The 24771-nt window shown below is 51.9% G+C and overlaps 1 protein-coding gene across 5 annotated transcripts in view; it reads left to right on the plus strand.

Moving 5' to 3' along the window:
• The window catches only part of CSPG5 (chondroitin sulfate proteoglycan 5), a 104970-nt gene that overhangs the window by 58691 nt on the left and 21508 nt on the right, over window positions 1-24771 (plus strand). For 2 of the 5 annotated variants that reach the window (XM_040355334.1, XM_040355338.1), the window contains one exon: window positions 5041-5197. In XM_040355334.1, the coding sequence (XP_040211268.1) occupies window positions 5041-5197 (157 nt within the window). The remainder of the gene's footprint in view (window positions 1-5040; window positions 5198-24771) is intronic. The other 3 variants (XM_040355336.1, XM_040355335.1, XM_040355337.1) reach the window with 3 other exon arrangements.

Here is a 24771-nt window from a genome sequence, read left to right on the forward strand (position 1 = left end):
CAGATCTAATAAATACAGTATTTATTAGCATCAAGAGTACAACCACATAAATATAATCATGTGGCTCTATGCCTGTAAAGTGTGGGCTTTGATTAATAAAATCACTGATATTTATGACTAGGATTTGACTAAGAGCATCACCTGGATTGCATCCCGATCAGCATGTCAGAGAAGGGTCCACTGCTGCTAAGCAACCTGCAGGGAGCTCAACTGTCTACAACCAATAGAGATGGGCTCGGGTGTGTTTGAAATCCCACATGCCCGATCCCGACAGGAAGCCGACACTCCACAGTGCTAATCAATGTATGGGCTGCCTAAGAGCTAAGACCAGCCATAGACAGTTTAAATCTCAGCTGGTTCAGCAGAAACTGGCTGAGATTTGAACCATTAATAAGCAGATTCTCTTATAATTATCACTAGTGGTTGCTGTATAGCCACTGGTGATAATCACTGTTTGTCAGGAGAATATAATTGCTGCGCAGGAGGGATATTCCCCTGTCACCACTGTCTGTTGATGGGGGAATCATGCAAGTTTCTTTCCTGCAATCTGTGGATGCAGGAAAGAAATTTGCACCATATATTATCTGCCTAACTGAAAGTGAAATTAAATTGTGAATGTTTTGAAAGAACAGGAGAGGGGGAGGGAGACAGATGGGGGGGAGAGAGAAGGGATGGAGATAATGTAGTTTTTACAGTGTTTTTACAGTGATTACAGTGTACTGCAGTCTGCAGTGCACACACTTAAAGGGGAGTTCCACCCACAATTTCACTTTTTAAATATAAATACCCCTGTAATACACAAGCTTAATGTATTCTAGTAAAGTAAGTCTGTAAACTAAGGTCCGTTCTGTTAGGTTGTTACAGCATTTAAATAGTTTATAATCTAGAAATAGACCGTGGCCATCTTAAGTGTGGGCATCATGAAGCCAGACTGTATGACTTCGTGGATTTCAGCTTTGCACATGCTCAGTGCACAAGCAATGTAATAGGTTTCAGTCAGGTTTGCAAGGACTACTGGGTAACATGATGCCTATCCCAGAAACCCTTGTAAATAGCCTAGGCAAATAAGGAGGAGGAAGTAATGAAGGACTACAAAATAAAGGTATTTACAAGCAACAAATTAAATAAAAAAATTGTCCATTCTGAACACTATGAGATTAGAGCATGCAGCACAGACAAACATAAAAAAATGGGTGGAACTCCACTTTAAACACGGTCCAGGCTAGAATATCTGGTTGTGTGAGCGCTCGCATTATGCAGTGATGGCGAGCAGAGGGAGGGGGAGGAATCCCCCGCAGAGCTGACTGGGGACGCTCTCCCTCTCGGGTAGCAAAAAACAAAAATTACAAAAAAAAAAATTTTTTTTTTTTTTTTTTTTGGGGGGGCACAGCATGATGTTGGGGGGGTCAGGGCCCCCTCTGGCCCCCCCCTAGGGACGCCCCTGCTCATTGGGTCCATCCACATTGGACGCCGTTCCTCTCTTCGGAGAGGAAGTGGATCTCGGATACAATGTATCCTCTCGTCTCAAGGCCAGAAGAGGAAGGAAAGTTTTTGATATCTTTTTCTACTTCGCTGATATAAAGCGCCCCCCCCCCTCCCCCCCCCTCCTCCTGGCGGGAAGAGACAAAGCTCCATCTGTCAGCCCCCAGGATTTAGTCCGGAGTGCCCCCTGCTGTGCAGCAGCTGCTCCATAATGAGATCTGAAAGGACTGGGGGGGGGCGGTCTATTGTGGATGGAGGTATGTATTGTGCTGTTGGGGGGGGGGGGTAGCATTTCTATACACAAGTGCTGCAATGCGTGCAGGGATTTCTGGCCTAGGGGACGTGGCAAGTTTTGGGGGGGGGGGGGGGGGGGCAGCCGCCCAAAAGATGAGGCAGCTGCCTATAGACCTCACGTGACCCGGGGGCTTCACCGACCACTGATTAGGGGAAGGGGGGGCCACTGGATCATGTTCATGGGGCCCCAGCGGGTTCTGAAATTTGAAGGAGAATGAGATTTTACCCCCCCTGCGAACAGCTTAATAAAAAATGAATTCCATCACAGGGGCCAGAAACACAGGAAATCCTCAAATAGCAAAAATCCCGGCCGATGATACAAAAGTAACAACATGATAAAAAAAGCAACAATGAAAGTAACAATTATTATAATAAATAAAGAATACTGGCCCAGATTCAAAGAGCAATTGCGCCTGCGTAACCATAGTTACGCAGCGCAATTGCTTACTTGCGCAGGCGTAACGACTTCTCCTAATTCAGAGAACTCGTTACGCCGACTGCAGCCTAAGATATGCGCGGCATAAGGCTCTTATGCCGTCATATCTTAGGCTGCATTCTTACGCAGGGCGCTAGGTGGCGTTCCCGTTGTGGTCAGCGTATAATTGCATACTAACGCCGATTCACAACGTTACGCGAGCCCTGCGTACGCAGTTTACGTCGTTTGCGTACGGCGTCTTTCGCGTAAGGCCGCTCCTGCTAATAGCAGGGGCAGCCAATGTTACGTATAGCCGTCGTTCCCGCGTCGCGAAATTCGAAATTTACGTCGTTTGCGTAAGTGAATCGTGAATGGCGCTGGACGCCATTCACGTTCACTTTGAAGCAAATGACGTCCTTGCGACGTCATTTGCCGCAACGCACGACGGGAAAGTTTCCCGACGGAGCATGCGCTCTACGCTCGGAGCGGGAACGCGCCTAATTTAAATGATTCCCGCCCCCCTACGGGATCATTTGCATTAGGCGCCCTTACGCAGGGCATTTTTGAAGAGCGCTCACGCAAATTACGTGGCTACTGCTTCATGAATGAAGCGTAGCGCAGATAATTTGCGTAGGCGCAGGGAAAAAAGGGTACACTGCGCCTCCGTAAGGAGCGCGCAGCTGTACCTGAATCTACCCCACTTTCTTTAAGTTTTGGATGGGGGTTGGGAAGGGCTGTGTCCCCAGTGGGAAGATTCTCCTATTTTTCACTCTTGGTGTCTCCTGGACGGGAGAATCCGTGATATGACGGTTGTCACCGATACAGGAACAGAGGGGGAAACCATCCAATGGGGACATCTGTGCCAGTGACAACTAAGAAGGGATTTCATCTCACTTCCTGTTGTGTCGGCTGGACAGGAAGTGAAGGAAAATGTCCCCAGTGGGTTTTTATTAACGTTTATCATGCTTATGTTTTTCCTTTCTCCCCCCTTATTAATATGTTTCCATTTTCACTCCTTTTTTTAGTGCTTCTCTATGCAATGCGGGCAGATCGTGGCTGGTGGCAGGGGCGGCAGGGGGCTGCACATAGCTTCCTGAGAACGTCACAGCCCCCCCCCCCGCCTCAGTACTCCTCTCCAGAGCCCCCAGCCCTGATGGAAGCAGTGGGAGGAATTATGCTTTGCCGGGTGGAGGAGTGGGCGTTTCTAGCCGGGCTGTATTTACATAGGCGACGCCCACATGTGACGCTGAGCCTCCATAATTGAAAGAACGGAAATCCAGTTAAGGAAAAGGGCGGGGCCGAGGACAGTCAGGCTGGGGGGAGGAGCTAGAGCTAGATGATGCTGGATGTCCTCCAGCCAGGAAATGGGGCGGGGCTCTATCTGACTTGCCGCAGCTTCTAATGCACATGGTGCGGTGAAATCAGAGGCAGTCATTTCCAGGGGGGAGGAGCCTGTACGCCTGGGAGGGCCAGAGGTCAGATTGAAATGCCCCGTATAGGGCCACTCTGGGAGAGGGAGGGGCTGAAACAGAAGCCAATCAGATCTCCTGACAAAGGAGAGAGGAGGAGGGCACAGGAGGCGGGCAGTCTCAGGCTGTGGGCGGGGCTGGGGGCGGGGGCCGGGACCAGGGTGTGCTGCTTAACTGCAGTATAAAAAAAATCAGGTCACCAACCTGACTGAACTCTCTGTGTAAATCTGAGGACTGGATGGACAGTGGGTGGTGCCTATGGATGCGGTACATAGATCCCCCCCCACCCCCACCCTGGTATTTATTGTGGGGGGGTTGTGACATGTGCAAGTTGTTTAGTTCCGAATTTGTTTTTTAACGAATTTTGACAAATTAGTTAATTCCGAAAATTTCCGAATTTTTTTATTTTCGAATTTACGAATTTTCGAATTTCAGAGTTTCAGAAATCCAAATTTTCGAAATTCAGAATTTCCGAATTTTCACATTTTCACATTTTGGAATTTTAGAATTACAGAAATCCAAATTTTCAAAATTCAGAATTTTCTAATTTCCGAAATTCGGAAATTTGGAATTTCGGAAATTCGGAATTTCGGAAATTCGAAAATTGGAAAATTGGAAATGTAGAAATCTAAAATTCAGAAATCTAAAATCCGAAAATGGGAAATTTGGAAAGTTGAATTTCCGAATTTTTGAATTTCCGAAATTTGGAATTTCAGAAATTTCAAATTTCCAAATTTTCGAATTTCAGTTTCAGATGTCCAAATTTTCGAAATTCAGAGTTTTCGAATTTTCAAATTTTCGAATTTTCAAATTACAGAAATCCACATTTTCGAAATTCAGAATTTTCGAATTTCCGAAATTCGGAAATTTGGAATTTTGGAAATTGGAAAATTGGAAATGTAGAAAATCTAAAATTCAGAAATCTAAAATCCGAAAATGGGAAATTTGGAAAGTTAAATTTCCGAATTTTTAAATTTCCGAATTTTCGAATTTCAGTTTCAGATGTCCAAATTTTCGAATTTTCAAATTACAGAAATCCAAATTTTCGAATTTTCGAATTACAGAAATCCAAATTTTCGAATTACAGAAAATCCAAATTTTCGAAATTCAGAATTTTAGAATTAGAAATTTGGAATTTCCGAAATTCGAAAATTCGAAAATTGGAAATGTAGAAAAATTTGAAAATCTAAAATTCGAAAATTTGGAAATTTGGAAAGTTGAATTTCCGAATTCCGAATTTTAGAATTTCCAAAATTTCCCGAAAAAAAAAAAAACATTTTTGTTGGCAGTGCACATGCCTAGTTCCTGATAATAAATGTGACATAAGAATGAACAGGAAGTATGGCGGCGCAGTCATGGCGGCCCTTCTCTCTCTCTCAGCAGGTACCGGACTCCGTCGGAGCTTCACAATGATAATTTCTCTCTGTCCACCATTGCGGAAGGCTCCCACCCAAATGTAAGGAAACTTTGCGACACTCCATCTAACCTCTCCCCCCATGCCCGTGCATTGGCTTACTATGATAACGTTATCTGTCAGGTAACTGGTCTGTTTATGTCTTCCCTTCTGCATGCCCCTCCCCCTCTCTGACCCCCCTCCCCCCCAACTGCGCGGGGGCGGCTCCAGAGCGCCATTTGCACGCCACTGCCTACAAAGATCCTCCCTCTGCATGAGACTTAAAGGGGATGTCCACTCATTGGATGAGAGTGGAGAGCCCCTTTATAGAAGACGAGAATGACTAATACAGCAAATAATAATCTGCCTGTGAGTGACCCCTCCCCCCGGACTGCATGAGATCCAATGGTGTAATCACAAGTTCTCACGCCATGTATAACTCCTCCTCTTTCTTCACCCCTCCCCTCTATGTAACTCCTCCCTTATAGATGTTCTCATACAGCCTTCTCTAACTCTTTCCTTTACCTTAACTCCTCCCCTCCAATTGTTCTCATTCACCTCCTTCTAACCCCTCCCCTCCAATTGTTCTCATACGCCTAACTCCTCCCCTCCAGCTGTTCTCATACACCTCCTTCTAACCCCTCCCCTTCAGCTGTTCTCATACGCCTAACTCCTCCCCTCCGAGCTGTTTTCATTCACCTAACTCCTCCCCTCCAGCTGGTCTCATACATCTAACTCCTCCCCTCTAGTTGTTCTCATACACCTAACTCCTCCCCTCCAGTTGTTCTCATACGCCTAACTCCTCCCCTCCAGCTGTTCTCATACACCTCCTTCTAACCCCTCCCCTTCAGCTGTTCTCATACGCCTAACTCCTCCCCTCCAGCTGTTCTCATACACTTAACTCCTTCCCTCCAGCTGTTCTCATACGCCTAGCCCCTCCCCTAGAGCTGTTCTCATACATGTAGCCTCTCCCCTCCAACTGTTCTCATACACCTAACTCCTCCCCTCCAATTGTTCTCATACACCTCCTTATAACCCCTCCCCCAGCTGCTCTCATACACCTAACTCCTCCCCTCCAGCTGTTTTCATAACCTAACTCCTCCCCTCCAGCTGTTCTCATACACCTTGTTCTAACCTCTCCCCTTCAGCTGTTCTCATACGCCTAACTCCTCCCCTCCTAGCTGTTCTCATTTACCTAACTCCTCCCCTCCAGCTGTTCTTATACACCTAACTCCTCCCCTCCAGCTGTTTTCATAACCTAACTCCTCCCCTCCAGCTGTTCTCATACACCTTGTTCTAACCTCTCCCCTTCAGCTGTTCTCATACGCCTAACTCCTCCCCTCCTAGCTGTTCTCATTTACCTAACTCCTCCCCTCCAGCTGTTCTTATACACCTAACTCCACCCCTCCAGCTGTTCTCATACACCTAACTCCTCCCCTCCAGCTGTTCTCATATACCTAACTCCTCCCCTCCAGCTGTTCTCATACACTTAACTCCTTCCCTCCAGCTGTTCTCATACGCCTAGCCCCTCCCCTCCAGGTGTTCTCATACACTTAGCCCCTCCCCTCCAGCTGTTCTCATACACCTTGTTCTAACCTCTCCCCTTCAGCTGTTCTCATACGCCTAACTCCTCCCCTCCGAGCTGTTCTCATTCACCTAACTCCTCCCCTCCAGCTGTTCTCATACACCTTGCTCTAACCCCTCACCTTCAGCTGTTCTCTTACACCTAACTCCTCCCCTCCAGCTGTTCTCATACACCTAACTCCTCCCCTCCAGCTGTTCTCATACACCTAACTCCTCCCCTCCAGCTGTTCTCATTCACCTAACTACTCCCCTCCAGCTGTTCTTATACGCCTAACTCCACCCCTCCAGCTGTTCTCATATACCTAACTCCTTCCCTCCAGCTGTTCTCATACATCTAACTCCTCCCCTCCAGTTGTTCTCATACACCTTCCTGTAGCTCCTCCCCTCCAGTTATTCCAGCCAATCCTGTGCACTGCGGTCTCATAGTTCAGTTGTGTCTCTCCTGTGTTCTTGTGATTGCACTTTCCCAATCTGCACTGTAACTCTCACTAACCTGGAAGTATTCTGCATCACTTCTCTTATTACTGAGACTTGGCCTACTAATTTCTCCAAATTCTCCCCTGGACCCCCCCAAAAAAAGATATTAAAATGGGCGGCGGCCTTATCAATAAAACGCAGAGTAAGGCTATTTTCACACTGATCCGACACGAAAGTCGTATGACTTCTGATCCGACGTTGCCCTGCAACTTCATGTCCGACTTCCATGGGACTTCGACGAACGGGAATCCCACGCCCAAAAAAAAAATGGTGTGGGGGTCCCCCCCCCCCAAGACTATGGATTTTAATGGGAAACCCCACACCACAAACCAAAAAAAAAAACTGTGTCCCCCCCAGAATCCGTGCCAGACCCTTATCCGAGCATGCAGCCTGGCAGGTCAAGAAAGAGGGGGGACATGTCCTCAACGCGGGGGGAGTGGGTGCTTTTGAGGCAGCGGGGGGAGGGGGGGTTTCAACATGAGCACCTTGTTGATGGGGACAAGGGCCTCTTCCCGACAACCGTGGGCAGTGGTTGTGGGGGTCTGCGGGCAGGGGGCTTATCGGAATCCTGGAAGCCCCCCTCCCCTATGGGAATGAGTATGGGGTACATTGGGTACCCCTTCCTATTCACCCCCCCAAAAAAAGCAGTGTAGTGTAAATAAAAACAAGAGACGGTTTTTGACAAGTCCTTTAAAAAAAATTAAGAATGTCTCCCGTCATAGCTCCAACGTCTTTCTTTCTTTCTCCGGTTCCGCCAACGGTGTGTTCTCCCTCCGGTGATGTGTCCTTCCTCCGGTCTTCTCCCTCCGGTGATTGTTCTTCCTCCAGTCTTCTCCCTCCGGTGATTGTTCTTCCTCCAGTCTTCTCCCTCCGGTGATGTGCTCTTCCTCCAGTCTTCTCCCTCCGGTGATGTGTCCTTCCCCAGGTCTTCTCTCTCCGGTGATGTGTTCTTCCTCCGGTCTTCTCCCTCCGGTGATGTGTCCTTCCTCCGGTCTTCTCCCTCCGGTGATGTGTCCTTTCTCCGGTCTTCTCCCTCCGATGATGTGTCCTTCCTCTGGTCTTCTCCCTTCCGGGGATGTATTCTTCCTCCGGTCTTCTCCCTCCGGTGATGTGCCCTTCCTCCGGGCTTCTCCCTCCAGTGATGTGTCCCTTCTCCGATCTTCTGTCTCCGGTGATGTCTTATTCCTCCGGTCATCTCCCTCCGGTAATGTCTTCTTCCTTCCGTCTTCTCCCTCCGGTGATGTGTTCTTCCTCTGGACTTCTTCTCCGGTGATGTGTTCTTCCGCCAGTCTTCTCACTCAAATAATGTGTTCTTCCTCTGGTCTTCTACCTTCAGGTGATGTGTTTTTCCACTGGACTTCTCCCTCCGGTGCTGTCTTCTATGCTGCCGACCCGGTCCTCCTCCGACTTTGGCTTCCGTTGTCTCATTCCTGATGTCTGCCAGTTTTTATATAGGCATGGGGCGTGGTCATCTGGTGATGTCAACATGAGACTTTGCCCCTTGTGACATCGCGTGCCATCACAAGGGGCAGAGTCTCATGTTGAAGTCACCTCATGGCCACACCTCATGGCAAATTTAAGAACTGGCAGACATTGGAGAAGAACACTGGAGAAAGAACACATCACCGGAGGGAGAAGTCTGAAGGAAGAACTCATCACCAGAGGGAGAAGTCTGGAGGAAGAACTCATCACCGGAGGGAGAAGTCTGAAATAAGAACTCATCACTGGAGGGAGAAGTCTGGAGGAAGAACTCATCACCGGAGGAAGAAGACCGGGGGAAGAACACCAGAGGAAGAACACATCACCGGAGGGAAAAGACCGGAAGAAGAAGACATCACTGAAGGGAGAAGCCTGGAGGAAGAACACATAACTGGAGGGAGAAGACCGGAGGAAGAACACATCACTGGAGGGAGAAGACCGGAGGAAGAACACATCACTGGAGGGAGAAGCCTGGCAGAAGAACACATCCCTGGAGGGAGAAGACCGGAGGAAGAACACATCACTGGAGGGAGAAGACCGGAGGAAGAACACCTGAGGAAGAACACATCACTGGAGGGAGAAGCCTGGAGGAAGAACACATCACCAGAGGGAGAAGACCAGAGGAAGAACACATCACTGAAGGGAGAAGCCTGGAGGAAGCACACATCACTGGAGGGAGAAGACCAGAGGAAGAACACCGAAGGAAGAACACATCACCGGAGGGAGAACACCAGAGGGAGAACACCGGAGGAAGAACACATCACTGGAGGGAGAAGACCGGAGGAAGAACACATCACTGGAGGGAGAAGACCGGAGGAAGAACACCGGAGGAAGAACACATCACCAGAGGGAGAAGATCGGAGGAAGAACACCGGAGGAAGAACAAATCACCGGAGGGAGAAGCCCGGAGGAAGAACACCGGAGGAAAAACAAATCACCGGGGGGAGAAGACCAGAGGAAGAACACATCACCGGAGGGAGAAGCCCGGAGGAAGAACACCGGAGGAAAAACAAATCACCGGAGGGAGAAGACCAGAGGAAGAACACATCACCGGAGGGAGAAGCCTGGAGGAAGAACACCGGAGGAAAAACAAATCACCGGAGGGAGAAGACCAGAGGAAGAACACATGTTTGGGGGAACCGGAGAAAGAAGACACGGAGCTACGGCGGGGAACATTCTTCATTAAGGACTTGTCAAAAACCGTCTCTTGTTTTTATTTACACTACACTGCTTTTTTGGGGTGAATGGGTAGGGGTAAAATGTACCCCATATACATTCACATGGGGGGGGGGGCAGGATCTAGAGGCCCCCTTGTTAAAGGGCGCTTTCAGATTCCGATGAGCCACCCGTCCGCAGGCCCCCACAACCACCGCCCAAGGTTGTCGGGAAGAGTCCCTTGTCCCTATCAAGGTGCTTTGGAGTGGGGGGCGCAGAGCCAGACTGAAGGGTCTGGTATGGTCTTGGGGGGACCCCACCCTGTTTTTATTTAAATTTTGGGGTGGGGTTCCCCTTTAAAATCCTCAGAGCACAAGTCGCATGCCACAAATCTGATCAGTTAAGATGATGATTCCGCCTTCCATTCAAACCAATGGGCTGAAATCGAGCCAAAGTCGGAACCCCCTAAGACTGGCTTCCTGCTGCTAATATTATTATTATACACTTCTATTGCTCTGACATATACCGCAGCGCTGTACAGAGAACACTGAGACAGTCACATCAGTCTCTGTACCAGAGGAGCTTACACTCTAATGCCCTCACACTTTACCGTTGTTGTAGGGTAACAATACTACTAGTACTGAGCAGTCGTGCTCTGTGTGGCACTAATAGTACAATGGACATGTGTTGATATTCTGTATGCACTCTGCCCCCTATAGGTCAGGCAGTATTATTTCAGCGGCACTCTGAACCCTCCTTCCGCAGTGACAGCCTCCTAGATTGTCTGCTGATCGCTCTGCCAGCTCTCTGTCTCCACTCTGTCCTTCTGGCTCCCCCTTGTTACCTCCATGTGATTTCATTGGCCAATGCCAAATCATCTCCGTCCGCGTCTATCAGTCTATGTCCTGCAAGTCATCGGCCATCATCTGTTTCAAGAGTCCACTTGGATGAAAACCATCACAGGGGGAGGTCCAAGATGTCTTCTGTGTAGTACAGAGGCGGAGCCTGTCTATCCTTGTGACCGGTCCTATTAGATGGCAATGGGAGAAATTTATAAAATCCTCTGTTTGTAACAATATGAGACTGAGACCTCGGCTTTTTATTGCGACTTTAGGTTTTAATTAATCACAGAGATCGGTAGATGTTGGCGTCACTTGTTATCAAACGAAAGATCCCCTTCAGTATAGACCTCCCCCACCAGTACAGATCCCCTCCAGTATGGACCTCTCCTCACCAGTACAGATCTCCTCCAGTATGGACCTCCCCCCACTAGTACAGATCCCCTCCAGTATAGACCTCCCCCCACCAGTACAGATCCCCCCCAGTACAGACCTCTCCTCGCCAGTACAGATCCCCTCCAGTATGGACCTCCGCCCACTAGTACAGATCCCCTCCAGTACAGACCTCTCCTCACCAGTACAGATCCCCTCCAGTATAGACCTCCCCCCACCAGTACAGATCCCCTCCAGTACAGACCGCTCCTCACCAGTACAGATCCCCTCCAGTACAGACCTCTCCTCACCAGTACAGATCCCCTCCAGTACAGACCTCTCCTCACCAGTACAGATCCCCTCCAGTACAGACCTCTCCTCACCAGTACAGATCTCTCCTTGCCAGTACAGATCCCCTCCAGTGCAGACCTCTCCTCACCAGTACAGATCCCCTCCAGTATGGACCTCCCCCCACTAGTACATATCTCCTACAATATAGACCCCCCCCTATCAGTACAACCCCCCCCCCCCCAGTACAGACCTCTTCTCACCAGTACAGATCCCCTCCAGTACAGACCTCTCCTCACCAGTACAGATCCCCTCCAGTGCAGACCTCTCCTCACCAGTACAGATACCCTCCAGTGCAGACCTCTCCTCACCAGTACAGATACCCTCCAGTACAGACCTTTCCTCACCAGTACAGATCTCCTCCAGTACAGACCTTTCCTCACCAGTACAGATCTCCTCCAGTATAGACCTCTCCTCACCAGTACAGATCCCCTCCAGTACAGACCTCTCCTCACCAGTACAGATCCCCTCCAGTATAGACCTCCCCCACTAGTACATATCTCCTACAGTCTAGACCCCCCTATCAGTACAGATCCCCCCAGTACAGACCTCTTTTCACCAGTACAGATCCCCTCCAGTACAGACCTCTTCTCACCAGTACAGATCCCCTCCAGTACAGATCTCTCCTTGCCAGTACAGATCCCCTCCAGTATGGACCTCCCCACCAGTACAGACCTCTCCTCACCAGTACAGATCCCCTCCAGTACAGACCCCCCCCCCCCCACCAGTAAAGCTCCCCTCCAGTACAGACCTCTCCTCACCAGTACAGCTCTCCTCCAGTATAGACCCCCCCCCCCCACCAGTATGATTCCCCCATAGTACAGCTCCCCCCGCCCCTCAGTACTGATCCCCTTCTCTCCGGTTCAGCTCTCCCTCTTTTAATAAATCCACTTACCAGATTGAGTATTTTAAAGTGAGGGGAAATCCTCCCTCAACTGTATCATGTGACACCCCCCCACCCGTACAGCCCCCCCCCCCCTGTATAGATCTCCCGAACCCTCACACTACCAGTACAGCTTCCCACCAGTACAGACCTCTCCCCACCAGTACAGATCCCCTCCAGTACAGACCTCTCCTCACCAGTACAGACCTCTCCCCACCAGTACAGACCTCTCCCCACCAGTACAGACCTTTCCTCACCAGTACAGATCCCCTCCAGTACAGACCTCTCCTCACCAGTACAGATACCCTCCAGTACAGACCTCTCCTCGCCAGTACAGATCCCCTCCAGTATGGACCTCCCCCACTAGTACATATCTCCTACAGTATAGATCCCCCCTATCAGTACAGATCCCCTCCAGTACAGACCTCTCCTCACCAGTACAGATCTCCTCCCGTATAGACCCCCCCCCCCACCAGTATGATTCCCCCATAGTACAGCTCCCCCCGCCCCTCAGTACTGATCCCCTTCTCTCCAGTTCAGCTCTCCCTCTTTTAATAAATCCACTTACCAGATTGAGTATTTTAAAGTGAGGGGAAATCCTCCCTCAACTGTATCATGTGACACCCCCCCCCTACCAGTACAGCCCCCCCCCCCTGTATACATCTCCCCCACACTACCAGTACAGCTTCCCACCAGTACAGACCTCTCCCCACCAGTACAGACCACTCCTCACCAGTACAGACCTCTCCCCACCAGTACAGACCTCTCCCCACCAGTACAGACCTCTCCCCACCAGTACAGATCCCCTCCAGTACAGACCTTTCCTCACCAGTACAGATCCCCTCCAGTACAGATCTTTCCTCACCAGTACAGACCTCTCCCCACTAGTACACACCTCTCCCCACCAGTACAGACCTCTCCCCACCAGTACAGACCTCTCCCCACCAGTACAGACCTCTCCCCACCAGTACAGACCTCTCCCCACCAGTACAGACCTTTCCTCACCAGTACAGACCTCTCCCCACCAGTACAGACCTCTCCCCAGCAGTACAGACATCTCACCACCAGTACAGACCTCTCCCCACCAGTACAGACCTTTCCTCACCAGTACAGACCTCTCCCCAGCAGTACAGACCTCTCCCCAGCAGTACAGACCTCTCCCCACCAGTACAGACCTTTCCTCGCCAGTACAGACCTCTCCCCACCAGTACAGACCTTTCCTCACCAGTACAGATCCCCTCCAGTACAGACCTCTAGTCACCAGTAAAGACCCCGTTTAGTGCAGACCTCTTCTCACCAGTACAGATCTCCTCCAGTACAGACCTCTAGTCACCAGTAAAGACCCTGTTTAGTGCAGACCTCTTCTCACCAGTACAGATCCCCTTTAGTACAGACCTCTTCTCACCCGTACAGATCCCCTCCAGTATAGACCCCCCCCCCCACACACCAGTATGCTCCCCCCTTAGTACAGATCCTGGATGATGATCCAGGGAATCGTCCCTTTTATTCCGGGACTCTGTGATGTTTTATGGCGGGACGTTGGATGGTGCGCGGTGTGCGGATGGCGATGATGATTCTCATCTCCGTTATTCCGGGACTCTGTGATGTTTTATGGCGGGACGTTGGATGGTGCACGGTGTGCGGATGGCGATGATGATTCTCATCCCTTTTATTCCGGGACTCTGTGATGTTTTATGGCGGGACGTTGGATGGTGCGCGGTGCGAGGATGGCGATGATGATTCTCATCTCCGTTATTCCGGGACTCTGTGATGTTTTATGGCGGGACGTTGGATGATGCGCGGTGTGCGGATGGCGATGATGATTCTCATCTCCGTTATTCCGGGACTCTGTGATGTTTTATGGCGGGACGTTGGATGGTGCGCGGTGTGCGGATGGCGATGATGATTCTCATCCCTTTTATTCCGGGACTCTGATGTTTTATGACGGGACGTTGGATGGTGCGCGGTGCGCGGATGGCGATGATGATTCTCATCCCTTTTATTCCGGGACTCTGCGATGTTTTATGGCGGGACGTTGGATGGTGTGCGGTGTGCGGATGGCGATGATGATTCTCATCCCTTTTATTCCGGGACTCTGTGATGTTTTATGACGGATAGCGTGCGGTGCGCGAACGGCGATGATGACGATCCATAGAACGGTCCCCATTATTTCGGGACTCTCTGATCCTTCTGCTCTTCAAAGGTCTCGGAGAATGTCCTGCGGACCCTCGGGGGCTCTTCTTAGGGCCCATTGTCCTCCTTTATGTGAGAGATGAACTGTTCTCTGAAAGCGTCTGATTAAATAACAGGAAACGCGGCACATTATGCGCCTGGCCCCCGCCAGTTTGTGGCGAAATGATATATCGCGCGCACAGTGCGCATCTGAATAGAGCGCGGGACGTGCGGAGTCCGTAATGTGAGATCCCAGCACAAAAGATGATAACCGGGAGCTGAGCCGGGACAATGGTGGCCATCAAAAGTGCATGGGAACCTTTATTACTGTGTCTGAGCGAGGCAACGTACTTCATTTACATCATAGGGATCGGGAGGTACGAGGGTCCCGATCATTACATTCTATAGGGATCGGGAGGTATGAGGGGCCTGATCATTACATCCTATAGGGATCGGGAGGTATGAGGGTCCTGATCATTACATTCTATAGGGATCGGGAGGTATGCGGGTCCCGATCATTACATTCTATAGGGATCAGGAGGTATGAGGGTCCTATAGGGATCGGGAGGTACGAGGGTCCTGATCATTACATTCTATAGGGATCGGGAGGATCGAGGGTCCTATAGGGATCAGGAGGTATGAGGGTCCTATAGGGATCGGGAGGTATGAAGGTCCTGATCATTACATTCTATAGGGATCGGGAGGTATGCGGGTCCTGATCATTACATTCTATAGGGATCGGGAGGTATGAGGGTCCTGATCATTACATCCTATAGGGATCATGAGGTATGAGGGTCCTATAGGGATCGGGAGGATCGAGGTTCCTATAGGGATCGGGAGGTATGAGGGTCCTATGGGGATCGGGAGGTATGAGGGTCCTATAGGGATCGGGAGGATCGAGGGTCCTATAGGGATCAGGAGGATCGAGGGTCCTATAGGGATCGAGGGTCCTATAGGGATCGGGAGGTATGAGGGTCCTATAGGGATCGGGAGGATCGAGGGTCCTATAGGGATCGGGAGTATGAGGGTCCTATAGGGATCGGGAGGATCGAGGGTCCTATAGGGATCGTGAGGATCGAGGGTCCTATAGGGATCGGGAGGCTCGAGGGTCCTATAGGGATCGGGAAGATCGAGGGTCCTATAGAGATCTGGAGGTATGAGGGTCCTATAGGGATCGGGAGGATCGCGGGTCCTATAGGGATCGGGAAGATCGAGGGTCCTATAGGGATCGGGAAGATCGAGTGTCCTATAGGGATCGGGAGGATCGCGGGTCCTATAGGGATCGGGAGGTATGAGGGTCCTATAGGGATCGGGAAGATCGAGGGTCCTATAGGGATCGGGAGGATCGAGGGTCCTATAGGGATCGGGAGGTATGAGGGTCCTATAGGGATCAGGAGGATCGAGGGTCCTATAGGGATCGAGGGTCCTATAGGGATCGGGAGGTATGAGGGTCCTATAGGGATCGGGAGGTATGAGGGTCCTATAGGGATCGGGAGTATGAGGGTCCTATAGGGATCGGGAGGATCGAGGGTCCTATAGGGATCGTGAGGATCGAGGGTCCTATAGGGATCGGGAGGCTCGAGGGTCCTATAGGGATCGGGAAGATCGAGGGTCCTATAGAGATCTGGAGGTATGAGGGTCCTATAGGGATCGGGAGGATCGCGGGTCCTAAAGGGATCGGGAAGATCGAGGGTCCTATAGGGATCGGGAGGTATGAGGGTCCTATAGGGATCGGGAGGATCGAGTGTCCTATAGGGATCGGGAGGATCGCGGGTCCTATAGGGATCGGGAGGTATGAGGGTCCTATAGGGATCGGGAAGATCGAGGGTCCTATAGGGATCGGGAGGATCGAGGGTCCTATAGGGATCGGGAGGTATGAGGGTCCTATAGGGATCGGGAGGATCGAGGGTCCTATAGGGATCGGGAGGATCGAAGGTCCTATATGGATCGGGAGGATCGAGGGTCCTATAGGGATCGGGAGTATGAGGGTCCTATAGGGATCAGGAGGATCGAGGGTCCTATAGGGATCGGGAGGATCGAGGGTCCTATAGGGATCGGGAGGTATGAGGGTCCTATAGGGATCGGGAGGTATGAGGGTCCTGATCATTACATCCTATAGGGATCGGGAGGTATGCGGGTCCTGATCATTACATTCTATAGGGATCATGAGGTATGAGGGTCCTATAGGGATCGGGAGGATCGAGGTTCCTATAGGGATCGGGAGGATCGAGGGTCCTATAGGGATCGAGGGTCCTATAAGGATCGAGGGTCCTATGGGGATCGGGAGGTATGAGGGTCCTATAGGGATCGGGAGGATCGAGGGTCCTATAGGGATCAGGAGGATCGAGGATCCTATAGGGATCGAGGGTCCTATAGGGATCGAGGGTCCTATAGGGATCGGGAGGTATGAGGGTCCTATAGGGATCGGGAGGTATGAGGGTCCTATAGGGATCGGGAGGATCGAGGGTCCTATAGGGATCGGGAGGATCGAGGGTCCTATAGGGATCGGGAGGATCGAGGGTCCTATAGGGATCAGGAGGATCGAGGGTCCTATAGGGATCGGGAGGCTCGAGGGTCCTATAGGGATTGGGAAGATCGAGGGTCCTATAGGGATCGGGAGGGTCGAGGGTCCTATAGGGATCGGGAGGATCGCGGGTCCTATAGGGATTGGGAAGATCGAGGGTCCTATAGGGATCGGGAGGGTCGAGGGTCCTATAGGGATCGGGAGGATCAAGGGTCCTATAGGGATCGGGAGGATGGAGGGTCCTATAGGGATCGGGAAGATCGAGGGTCCTATAGGGATCGGGAAGATCGAGGGTCCTATAGGGATCGAGAGGTATGAGGGTCCTATAGGGATCGGGAGTATGAGGGTCCTATAGGGATCGGGAGTATGAGGGTCCTATAGGGATCGGGAGTATGAGGGTCCTATAGGGATCGGGAGGATCGAGGGTCCTATAGGGATCGGGAGGATCGAGGGTCCTGTAGGGATCGGGAGGATCGAGGGTCCTATAGGGATCGGGAGGATCGAGGGTCCTGTAGGGATCGGGAGGATCGAGGGTCCTGTAGGGATCGGGAGGATCGAGGGTCCTATAGGGATCGGGAGGATCGAGGGTCCTATAGGGATCGGGGGGATCCTATAGGGATCGCGAGGATCGAGGGTCCTATAGGGATCGGGGGGATCGAGGGTCCTCACATGAAATGTTTGCCCTCTTTGTCCTCCTTATTTTTATAATAAAACACTTGGAATGTGAAGTGCGTTTCGGAGGGTTGCGGATCGCGTTTGTTGCCTGAGCGCGATTCTGGAGGTCGGACTGAAGAGCCCTCGATGGGGGGAGGGGGGGGGCACATGATGCTCAGTGGAGCGTTGTGCGGAGAGACGGCGGTTGCTAGGTAACTGTAGTCGGGCTTCAGGCGGGGAGAAGGCCCGGGGGTAACAATCACCGTCGGAGTGAACTGACTAATGAGGTCATTAACCTTCTTCTGTCCGCTTCCGGGAGGATTCCGCTCCTTGTTTTGCCCGTTTTCTGGGGCGGATTTAATGAATATTCCTCACGGAAGGAACGCCGCGCATTTCTCGCCGCCTCGGCTCTTTCGCTTTGCGAGACGAACAGATTTTTTTTTCCGGATGTTGCTTTTCGTAAATTTCATTAACCCTTCGCAGAGCCAAGGACACCAGTGTCCCAAGGTGGATGGTCCCAAGGTGGATGGTCCCAAGGTGGATGGTCCCAAGGTAGATGGTCCCTTAGGTGGATGGTCCTTTAGGTGGATGATCCCTTAGGTGGATGGTCCCAAGGTGGATGGTCCCCTAGGTGGATGGTCCCAAGGTGGATGGTCCCAAGGTGGATGGTCCCAAGGTAGATGGTCCCAAGGTGGATGGTCCCAAGGTGGATGGTCCCTTAGGTGGATGGTCCCAAGGTGGATGGTCCCAAGGTGGATGGTCCCAAGGTGGATGGTCCCAAGGTGGATGGTCCCTTAGGTGGATGGTCCCAAGGTGGATGGTCCCAAGGTGGATGGTCCCTTAGGTGGATGGTCTCTTAGGTGGATGGTCTCAAGGTGGATGGTTCCAAGGTGGATGGTCCCTTAGGTGGATGGTCTCAAGGTGGATGGTCTCAAGGTGGATGGTCCCAAGGTGGATGGTCTCTTAGGTGGATGGTCCCAAGGTGGATGGTCCCAAGGTGGATGGTCCCAAGGTGGATGGTCCCTTAGGTGGATGACCCCTTAGGTGGATGGTTCCAAGGTGGATGGTCCCAAGGTGGATAGTCCCAAGGTGGATGGTCCCTTAGGTGGATGTTTATTTAGGTGGATGGTCCCAAGGTGGATGGTCCCAAGGTGGATGGTCCCAAGGTGGATGGTCCCAAGGTGGATGGTCTCAAGGTGGATGGTCCCAAGGTGGATGGTCCCAAGGTGGATAGTCCCAAGGTGGATGGTCCCTTAGGTGGATGTTTATTTAGGTGGATGGTCCCAAGGTGGATGGTCCCAAGGTGGATGGTCCCTTAGGTGGATGGTCCCAAGGTTGGCAACTATGATATAATCTTCAAGCGTCGCCCCACTGGCCGGCTTGGTCCCTGGCTTGACACCCAAGGATGCTCTGCAATCGTCGCCTCCGCCGGCTGGGTCCCTGGCTTGGCACTTGCTGAAGTTTCAAGATTCTTCACCGCCTCCGGGCCGGTGAGAATACTGCTCTGGTACTTGCTTCAGCTACTCACAGTAGTCCCACGGTGGATGGTCCCAAGGTGGATGGTCCCTTAGGTGGATGGTCCCAAGGTGGATGGTCCCAAGGTGGATGGTCCCTTAGGTGGATGGTCCCTTAGGTGGATGGTCCCAAGGTGGATGGTCCCTTAGGTGGATGGTCCCTTAGGTGGATGGTCCCAAGGTGGATGGTCCCAAGGTGGATGGTCCCAAGGTAGATGATTTCAAGGTGGATGGTCCCAAGGTGGATGGTCCCTTAGGTGGATGGTCCCAAGGTGGATGGTCCCAAGGTAGATGGTCCCTTAGGTGGATGGTCCTTTAGGTGGATGATCCCTTAGGTGGATGGTCCCAAGGTGGATGGTCCCCTAGGTGGATGGTCCCCTAGGTGGATGGTCCCAAGGTGGATGGTCCCAAGGTGGATGGTCCCAAGGTGGATGGTCCCAAGGTAGATGGTCCCAAGGTGGATGGTCCCAAGGTGGATGGTCCCAAGGTGGATGGTCCCTTAGGTGGATGGTCCCAAGGTGGATGGTCCCAAGGTGGATGGTCCCTTAGGTGGATGGTCCCTTAGGTGGATGGTTCCAAGGTGGATGGTCGCAAGGTGGATGGTCCCAAGGTAGATGGTCCCAAGGTGGATGGTCCCTTAGGTGGATGGTCCCTTAGGTGGATGGTCCCTTAGGTGGATGGTCCCAAGGTGGATGGTCCCAAGGTGGATGGTCCCCTAGGTGGATGGTCCCTTAGGTGGATGGTCCCTTAGGTAGATGGTCCCAAGGTGGATGGTCCCAAGGTAGATGATTTCAAGGTGGATGGTCCCAAGGTGGATGGTCCCTTAGGTGGATGGTCCCAAGGTGGATGGTCCCAAGGTGGATGGTCCCAAGGTAGATGGTCCCTTAGGTGGATGGTCCCTTAGGTGGATGGTCCCTTAGGTGGATGGTCCCAAGGTGGATGGTCCCTTAGGTGGATGGTCCCTTAGGTGGATGGTCCCTTAGATGGATGGTCCCTTAGGTGGATGGTCCCAAGGTAGATGGTCCCAAGGTGGATGGTCCCAAGGTGGATGGTCCCAAGGTAGATGATTTCAAGGTGGATGGTCCCAAGGTGGATGGTCCCTTAGGTGGATGGTCCCAAGGTGGATGGTCCCAAGGTGGATGGTCCCTTAGGTGGATGGTCCCAAGGTGGATGGTCCCCTAGGTGGATGGTCCCAAGGTGGATGGTCCCAAGGTGGATGGTCCCAAGGTAGATGATTTCAAGGTGGATGGTCCCAAGGTGGATGGTCCCTTAGGTGGATGGTCCCAAGGTGGATGGTCCCAAGGTAGATGGTCCCTTAGGTGGATGGTCCTTTAGGTGGATGATCCCTTAGGTGGATTGTCCCAAGGTGGATGGTCCCCTAGGTGGATGGTCCCTTAGGTGGATGGTCCCAAGGTAGATGGTCCCAAGGTGGATGGTCCCAAGGTGGATGGTCCCTTAGGTGGATGGTCCCAAGGTGGATGGTCCCAAGGTGGATGGTCCCTTAGGTGGATGACCCCTTAGGTGGATGGTCCCAAGGTGGATGGTTCCAATGTGGATGGTCCCAAGGTGGATGGTCCCAAGGTGGATGGTCCCTTAGGTGGATGGTCCCAAGGTGGATGGTCCCAAGGTAGATGGTCCCTTAGGTGGATGGTCCCTTAGGTGGATGGTCCCAAGGTGGATGGTCCCAAGGTGGATGGTCCCAAGGTGGATGGTCCCTTAGGTGGATGGTCCCAAGGTGGATGGTCCCCTAGGTGGATGGTCCCAAGGTGGATGGTCCCAAGGTGGATGGTCCCCTAGGTGGATGGTCCCAAGGTGGATGGTCCCAAGGTGGATGGTCCCAAGGTAGATGGTCCCAAGGTGGATGGTCCCAAGGTGGATGGTCCCAAGGTGGATGGTCCCAAGGTGGATGGTCCCTTAGGTGGATGACCCCTTAGGTGGATGGTCCCAAGGTGGATGGTTCCAAGGTGGATGGTCCCAAGGTGGATGGTCCCTTAGGTGGATGGTCCCAAGGTGGATGGTCCCAAGGTGGATGGTCCCCTAGGTGGATGGTCCCAAGGTGGATGGTCCCAAGGTGGATGGTCCCAAGGTAGATGATTTCAAGGTGGATGGTCCCAAGGTGGATGGTCCCAAGGTGGATGGTCCCTTAGGTGAATGGTCCCAAGGTGGATGGTCCCAAGGTGGATGGTCCCTTAGGTGGATGGCCCCTTAGGTGGATGGTCCCAAGGTGGATGGTTCCAAGATGGATGGTCCCAAGGTGGATGGTCCCAAGGTGGATGGTCCCTTAGGTGGATGGTCCCTTAGGTGGATGGTCCCAAGGTGGATGGTCCCAAGGTGGATGGTTCCAAGGTGGATGGTCCCAAGGTGGATGGTTCCAAGGTGGATGGTCCCAAGGTGGATGGTCCCAAGGTGGATGGTCCCTTAGGTGGATGGTCCTTTAGGTGGATGGTCCCAAGGTGGATGGTCCCTTAGGAGGATTGTCCCAAGGTGGATGGTCCTTTAGTGGCGAAAGCTTCCCCCTCTACCTTCGACCACAACAGGTTCTCCGGGCCCGCAGAACCGTTGCTTCTGGTTGGACTGCGAGACAGCAGTCCCAACCCTACACTGTTTCTTGCTTCTGGATAGGCCCTCAGACAGTCTAGCAGCCAAATGTCCCCAGGATAGGTCTTAAGTTTCTGGCCTATCAGCCCGGGGCAGCACAACACAAGTCCACCCAGTCTCGGGTGACCACGTGTCCCGGATTGCCCACTTTACTCACTGACAGTACTTGTCCTGGCCAGGGAAAGGCCTGAAGGAGCACAATCCCCGCCCCCTGCTTGTGATTGGAGAAATCATAAATCCCGCCTCCTGTGTCCAATCACTGTGCTGTGATTTGTTACAGCACAAGCTAATTTTTGGGAAGGGGGGGGGTGTCCCTGAATGGTGGTTTGGAAATGTGGTCACCCTACCCCAGACAGCCGTCCAGGTGGCGCAGAACCCCCGATCACCTGACTCCACCCAAATAAATAGGCTCTCCCAGCAGACCAAGGGACCCAAGAAAACCCCTTCCCATTGGCTGAGACACCCCATGCATTCCTAATCTGTCCTTCCAATGCCCTTGCCTTATCTAATGTCACCTGTCCCTACACTACCCACGTGCGAAATGCGCGCCAAGCCTAAGAAGGGTTGGACCTCAATAGGCTCATCCTGACCCAAGATGGCTTCTAGAGTCACATGGGGCGGCAGCATCCAATCAGATAGCTTCCCCAGTGACCCTGGAAACCATAGAGGAACCATTACTTATTTTGGCTTCCTCACCCCCCTGCTATGCCGCTGCGGTTGAGCGCCACCTGCAGTGGAGAAAATAGACTGCACCTGCCTGAGATTTGTAGTCCTGATAAATAGGAACAGCAGAGGGGAGGGGCCTAAATATGTTATAGAAATAGACGCAAAAAGCCTGAACCTCTCCATATAGTGTATGTATACTCTGCTCCTTCCTCCAGAACTCTCCTCTCCTGAAATACTCTGCTCTGCTGGAGGACTCTGCTCCTTCCTCCAGAACTCTCCTCTCCTGAAATACTCTGCTGGAGGACTCTGCTCCTTCCCCCAGAACTCTCCTCTCCTGAAATACTCTGCTCTGCTGGAGGACTCTGCTCCTTCCTCTATAACTCTCCTCTCCTGATATACTCTGCTGGAGGACTCTGCTCCTTCCTCTATAACTCTCCTCTCCTGAAATACTCTGCTGGAGGACTCTGCTCCTTCCTCTATAACTCTCCTCTCCTGAGATACTCTGCTGGAGGACTCTGCTCCTTCCTCCAGAGCTCTCCTCTCCTGAAATACTCTGCTGGAGGACTCTGCTCCTTCCTCTATAACTCTCCTCTCCTGAAATACTCTGCTGGAGGACTCTGCTCCTTCCTCTATAACTCTCCTCTCCTGATATACTCTGCTGGAGGACTCTGCTCCTTCCTCTATAACTCTCCTCTCCTGAAATACTCTGCTCTGCTGGAGGACTCTGCTCCTTCCTCCAGAACTCTCCTCTCCTGAAATACTCTGCTCTGCTGGAGGACTCTGCTCCTTCCTCCAGAACTCTCCTCTCCTGATATACTCTGCTCTGCTGGAGGACTCTGCTCCTTCCTCCAGAACTCTCCTCTCCTGAAATACTCTGCTCTGCTGGAGGACTCTGCTCCTTCCTCCAGAACTCTCCTCTCCTGAAATACTCTGCTGGAGGACTCTGCTCCTTCCCCCAGAACTCTCCTCTCCTGAAATACTCTGCTCTGCTGGAGGACTCTGCTCCTTCCTCTATAACTCTCCTCTCCTGATATACTCTGCTGGAGGACTCTGCTCCTTCCTCTATAACTCTCCTCTCCTGAAATACTCTGCTGGAGGACTCTGCTCCTTCCTCTATAACTCTCCTCTCCTGAGATACTCTGCTGGAGGACTCTGCTCCTTCCTCCAGAGCTCTCCTCTCCTGAAATACTCTGCTGGAGGACTCTGCTCCTTCCTCTATAACTCTCCTCTCCTGAAATACTCTGCTGGAGGACTCTGCTCCTTCCTCTATAACTCTCCTCTCCTGATATACTCTGCTGGAGGACTCTGCTCCTTCCTCTATAACTCTCCTCTCCTGAAATACTCTGCTCTGCTGGAGGACTCTGCTCCTTCCTCCAGAACTCTCCTCTCCTGAAATACTCTGCTCTGCTGGAGGACTCTGCTCCTTCCTCCAGAACTCTCCTCTCCTGATATACTCTGCTCTGCTGGAGGACTCTGCTCCTTCCTCCAGAACTCTCCTCTCCTGAAATACTCTGCTCTGCTGGAGGACTCTGCTCCTTCCTCTATAACTCTCCTGTCCTGAAATACTCTGCTGGAGGACTCTGCTCCTTCCTCTATAACTCTCCTCTCCTGATATACTCTGCTGGAGGACTCTGCTCCTTCCTCTATAGCTCTCCTCTCCTGATATACTCTGCTGGAGGACTCTGCTCCTTCCTCTATAGCTCTCCTCTCCTGATATACTCTGCTGGAGGACTCTGCTCCTTCCTCTATAACTCTCCTCTCCTGAAATACTCTGCTGGAGGACTCTGCTCCTTCCTCTATAACTCTCCTCTCCTGAAATACTCTGCACTGCTGGAGGACTCTGCTCCTTCCTCTATAACTCTCCTCTCCTGAAATACTCTGCTGGAGGACTCTGCTCTTTCCTCTATAACTCTCCTCTCCTGAGATACTCTGCTGGAGGACTCTGCTCCTTCCTCTATAACTCTCCTCTCCTGAAATACTCTGCTCTGCTGGAGGACTCTGCTCCTTCCTCTATAACTCTCCTCTCCTGAGATACTCTGCTGGAGGACTCTGCTCCTTCCTCTATAACTCTCCTCTCCTGAAATACTCTGCTCTGCTGGAGGACTCTGCTCCTTCCTCTATAACTCTCCTCTCCTGAGATACTCTGCTGGAGGACTCTGCTCCTTCCTCCAGAGCTCTCCTCTCCTGAAATACTCTGCTGGAGGACTCTGCTCCTTCCTCTATAACTCTCCTCTCCTGATATACTCTGCTGGAGGACTCTGCTCCTTCCTCTATAACTCTCCTCTCCTGAAATACTCTGCTGGAGGACTCTGCTCCTTCCTCTATAACTCTCCTCTCCTGATATACTCTGCTGGAGGACTCTGCTCCTTCCTCTATAACTCTCCTCTCCTGAAATACTCTGCTGGAGGACTCTGCTCCTTCCTCCAGAACTCTCCTCTCCTGAAATACTCTGC

This window comes from Rana temporaria, chromosome 5 (assembly GCF_905171775.1).
Source record: "Rana temporaria chromosome 5, aRanTem1.1, whole genome shotgun sequence".
Taxonomy (NCBI): Eukaryota; Metazoa; Chordata; class Amphibia; order Anura; family Ranidae; genus Rana; species Rana temporaria.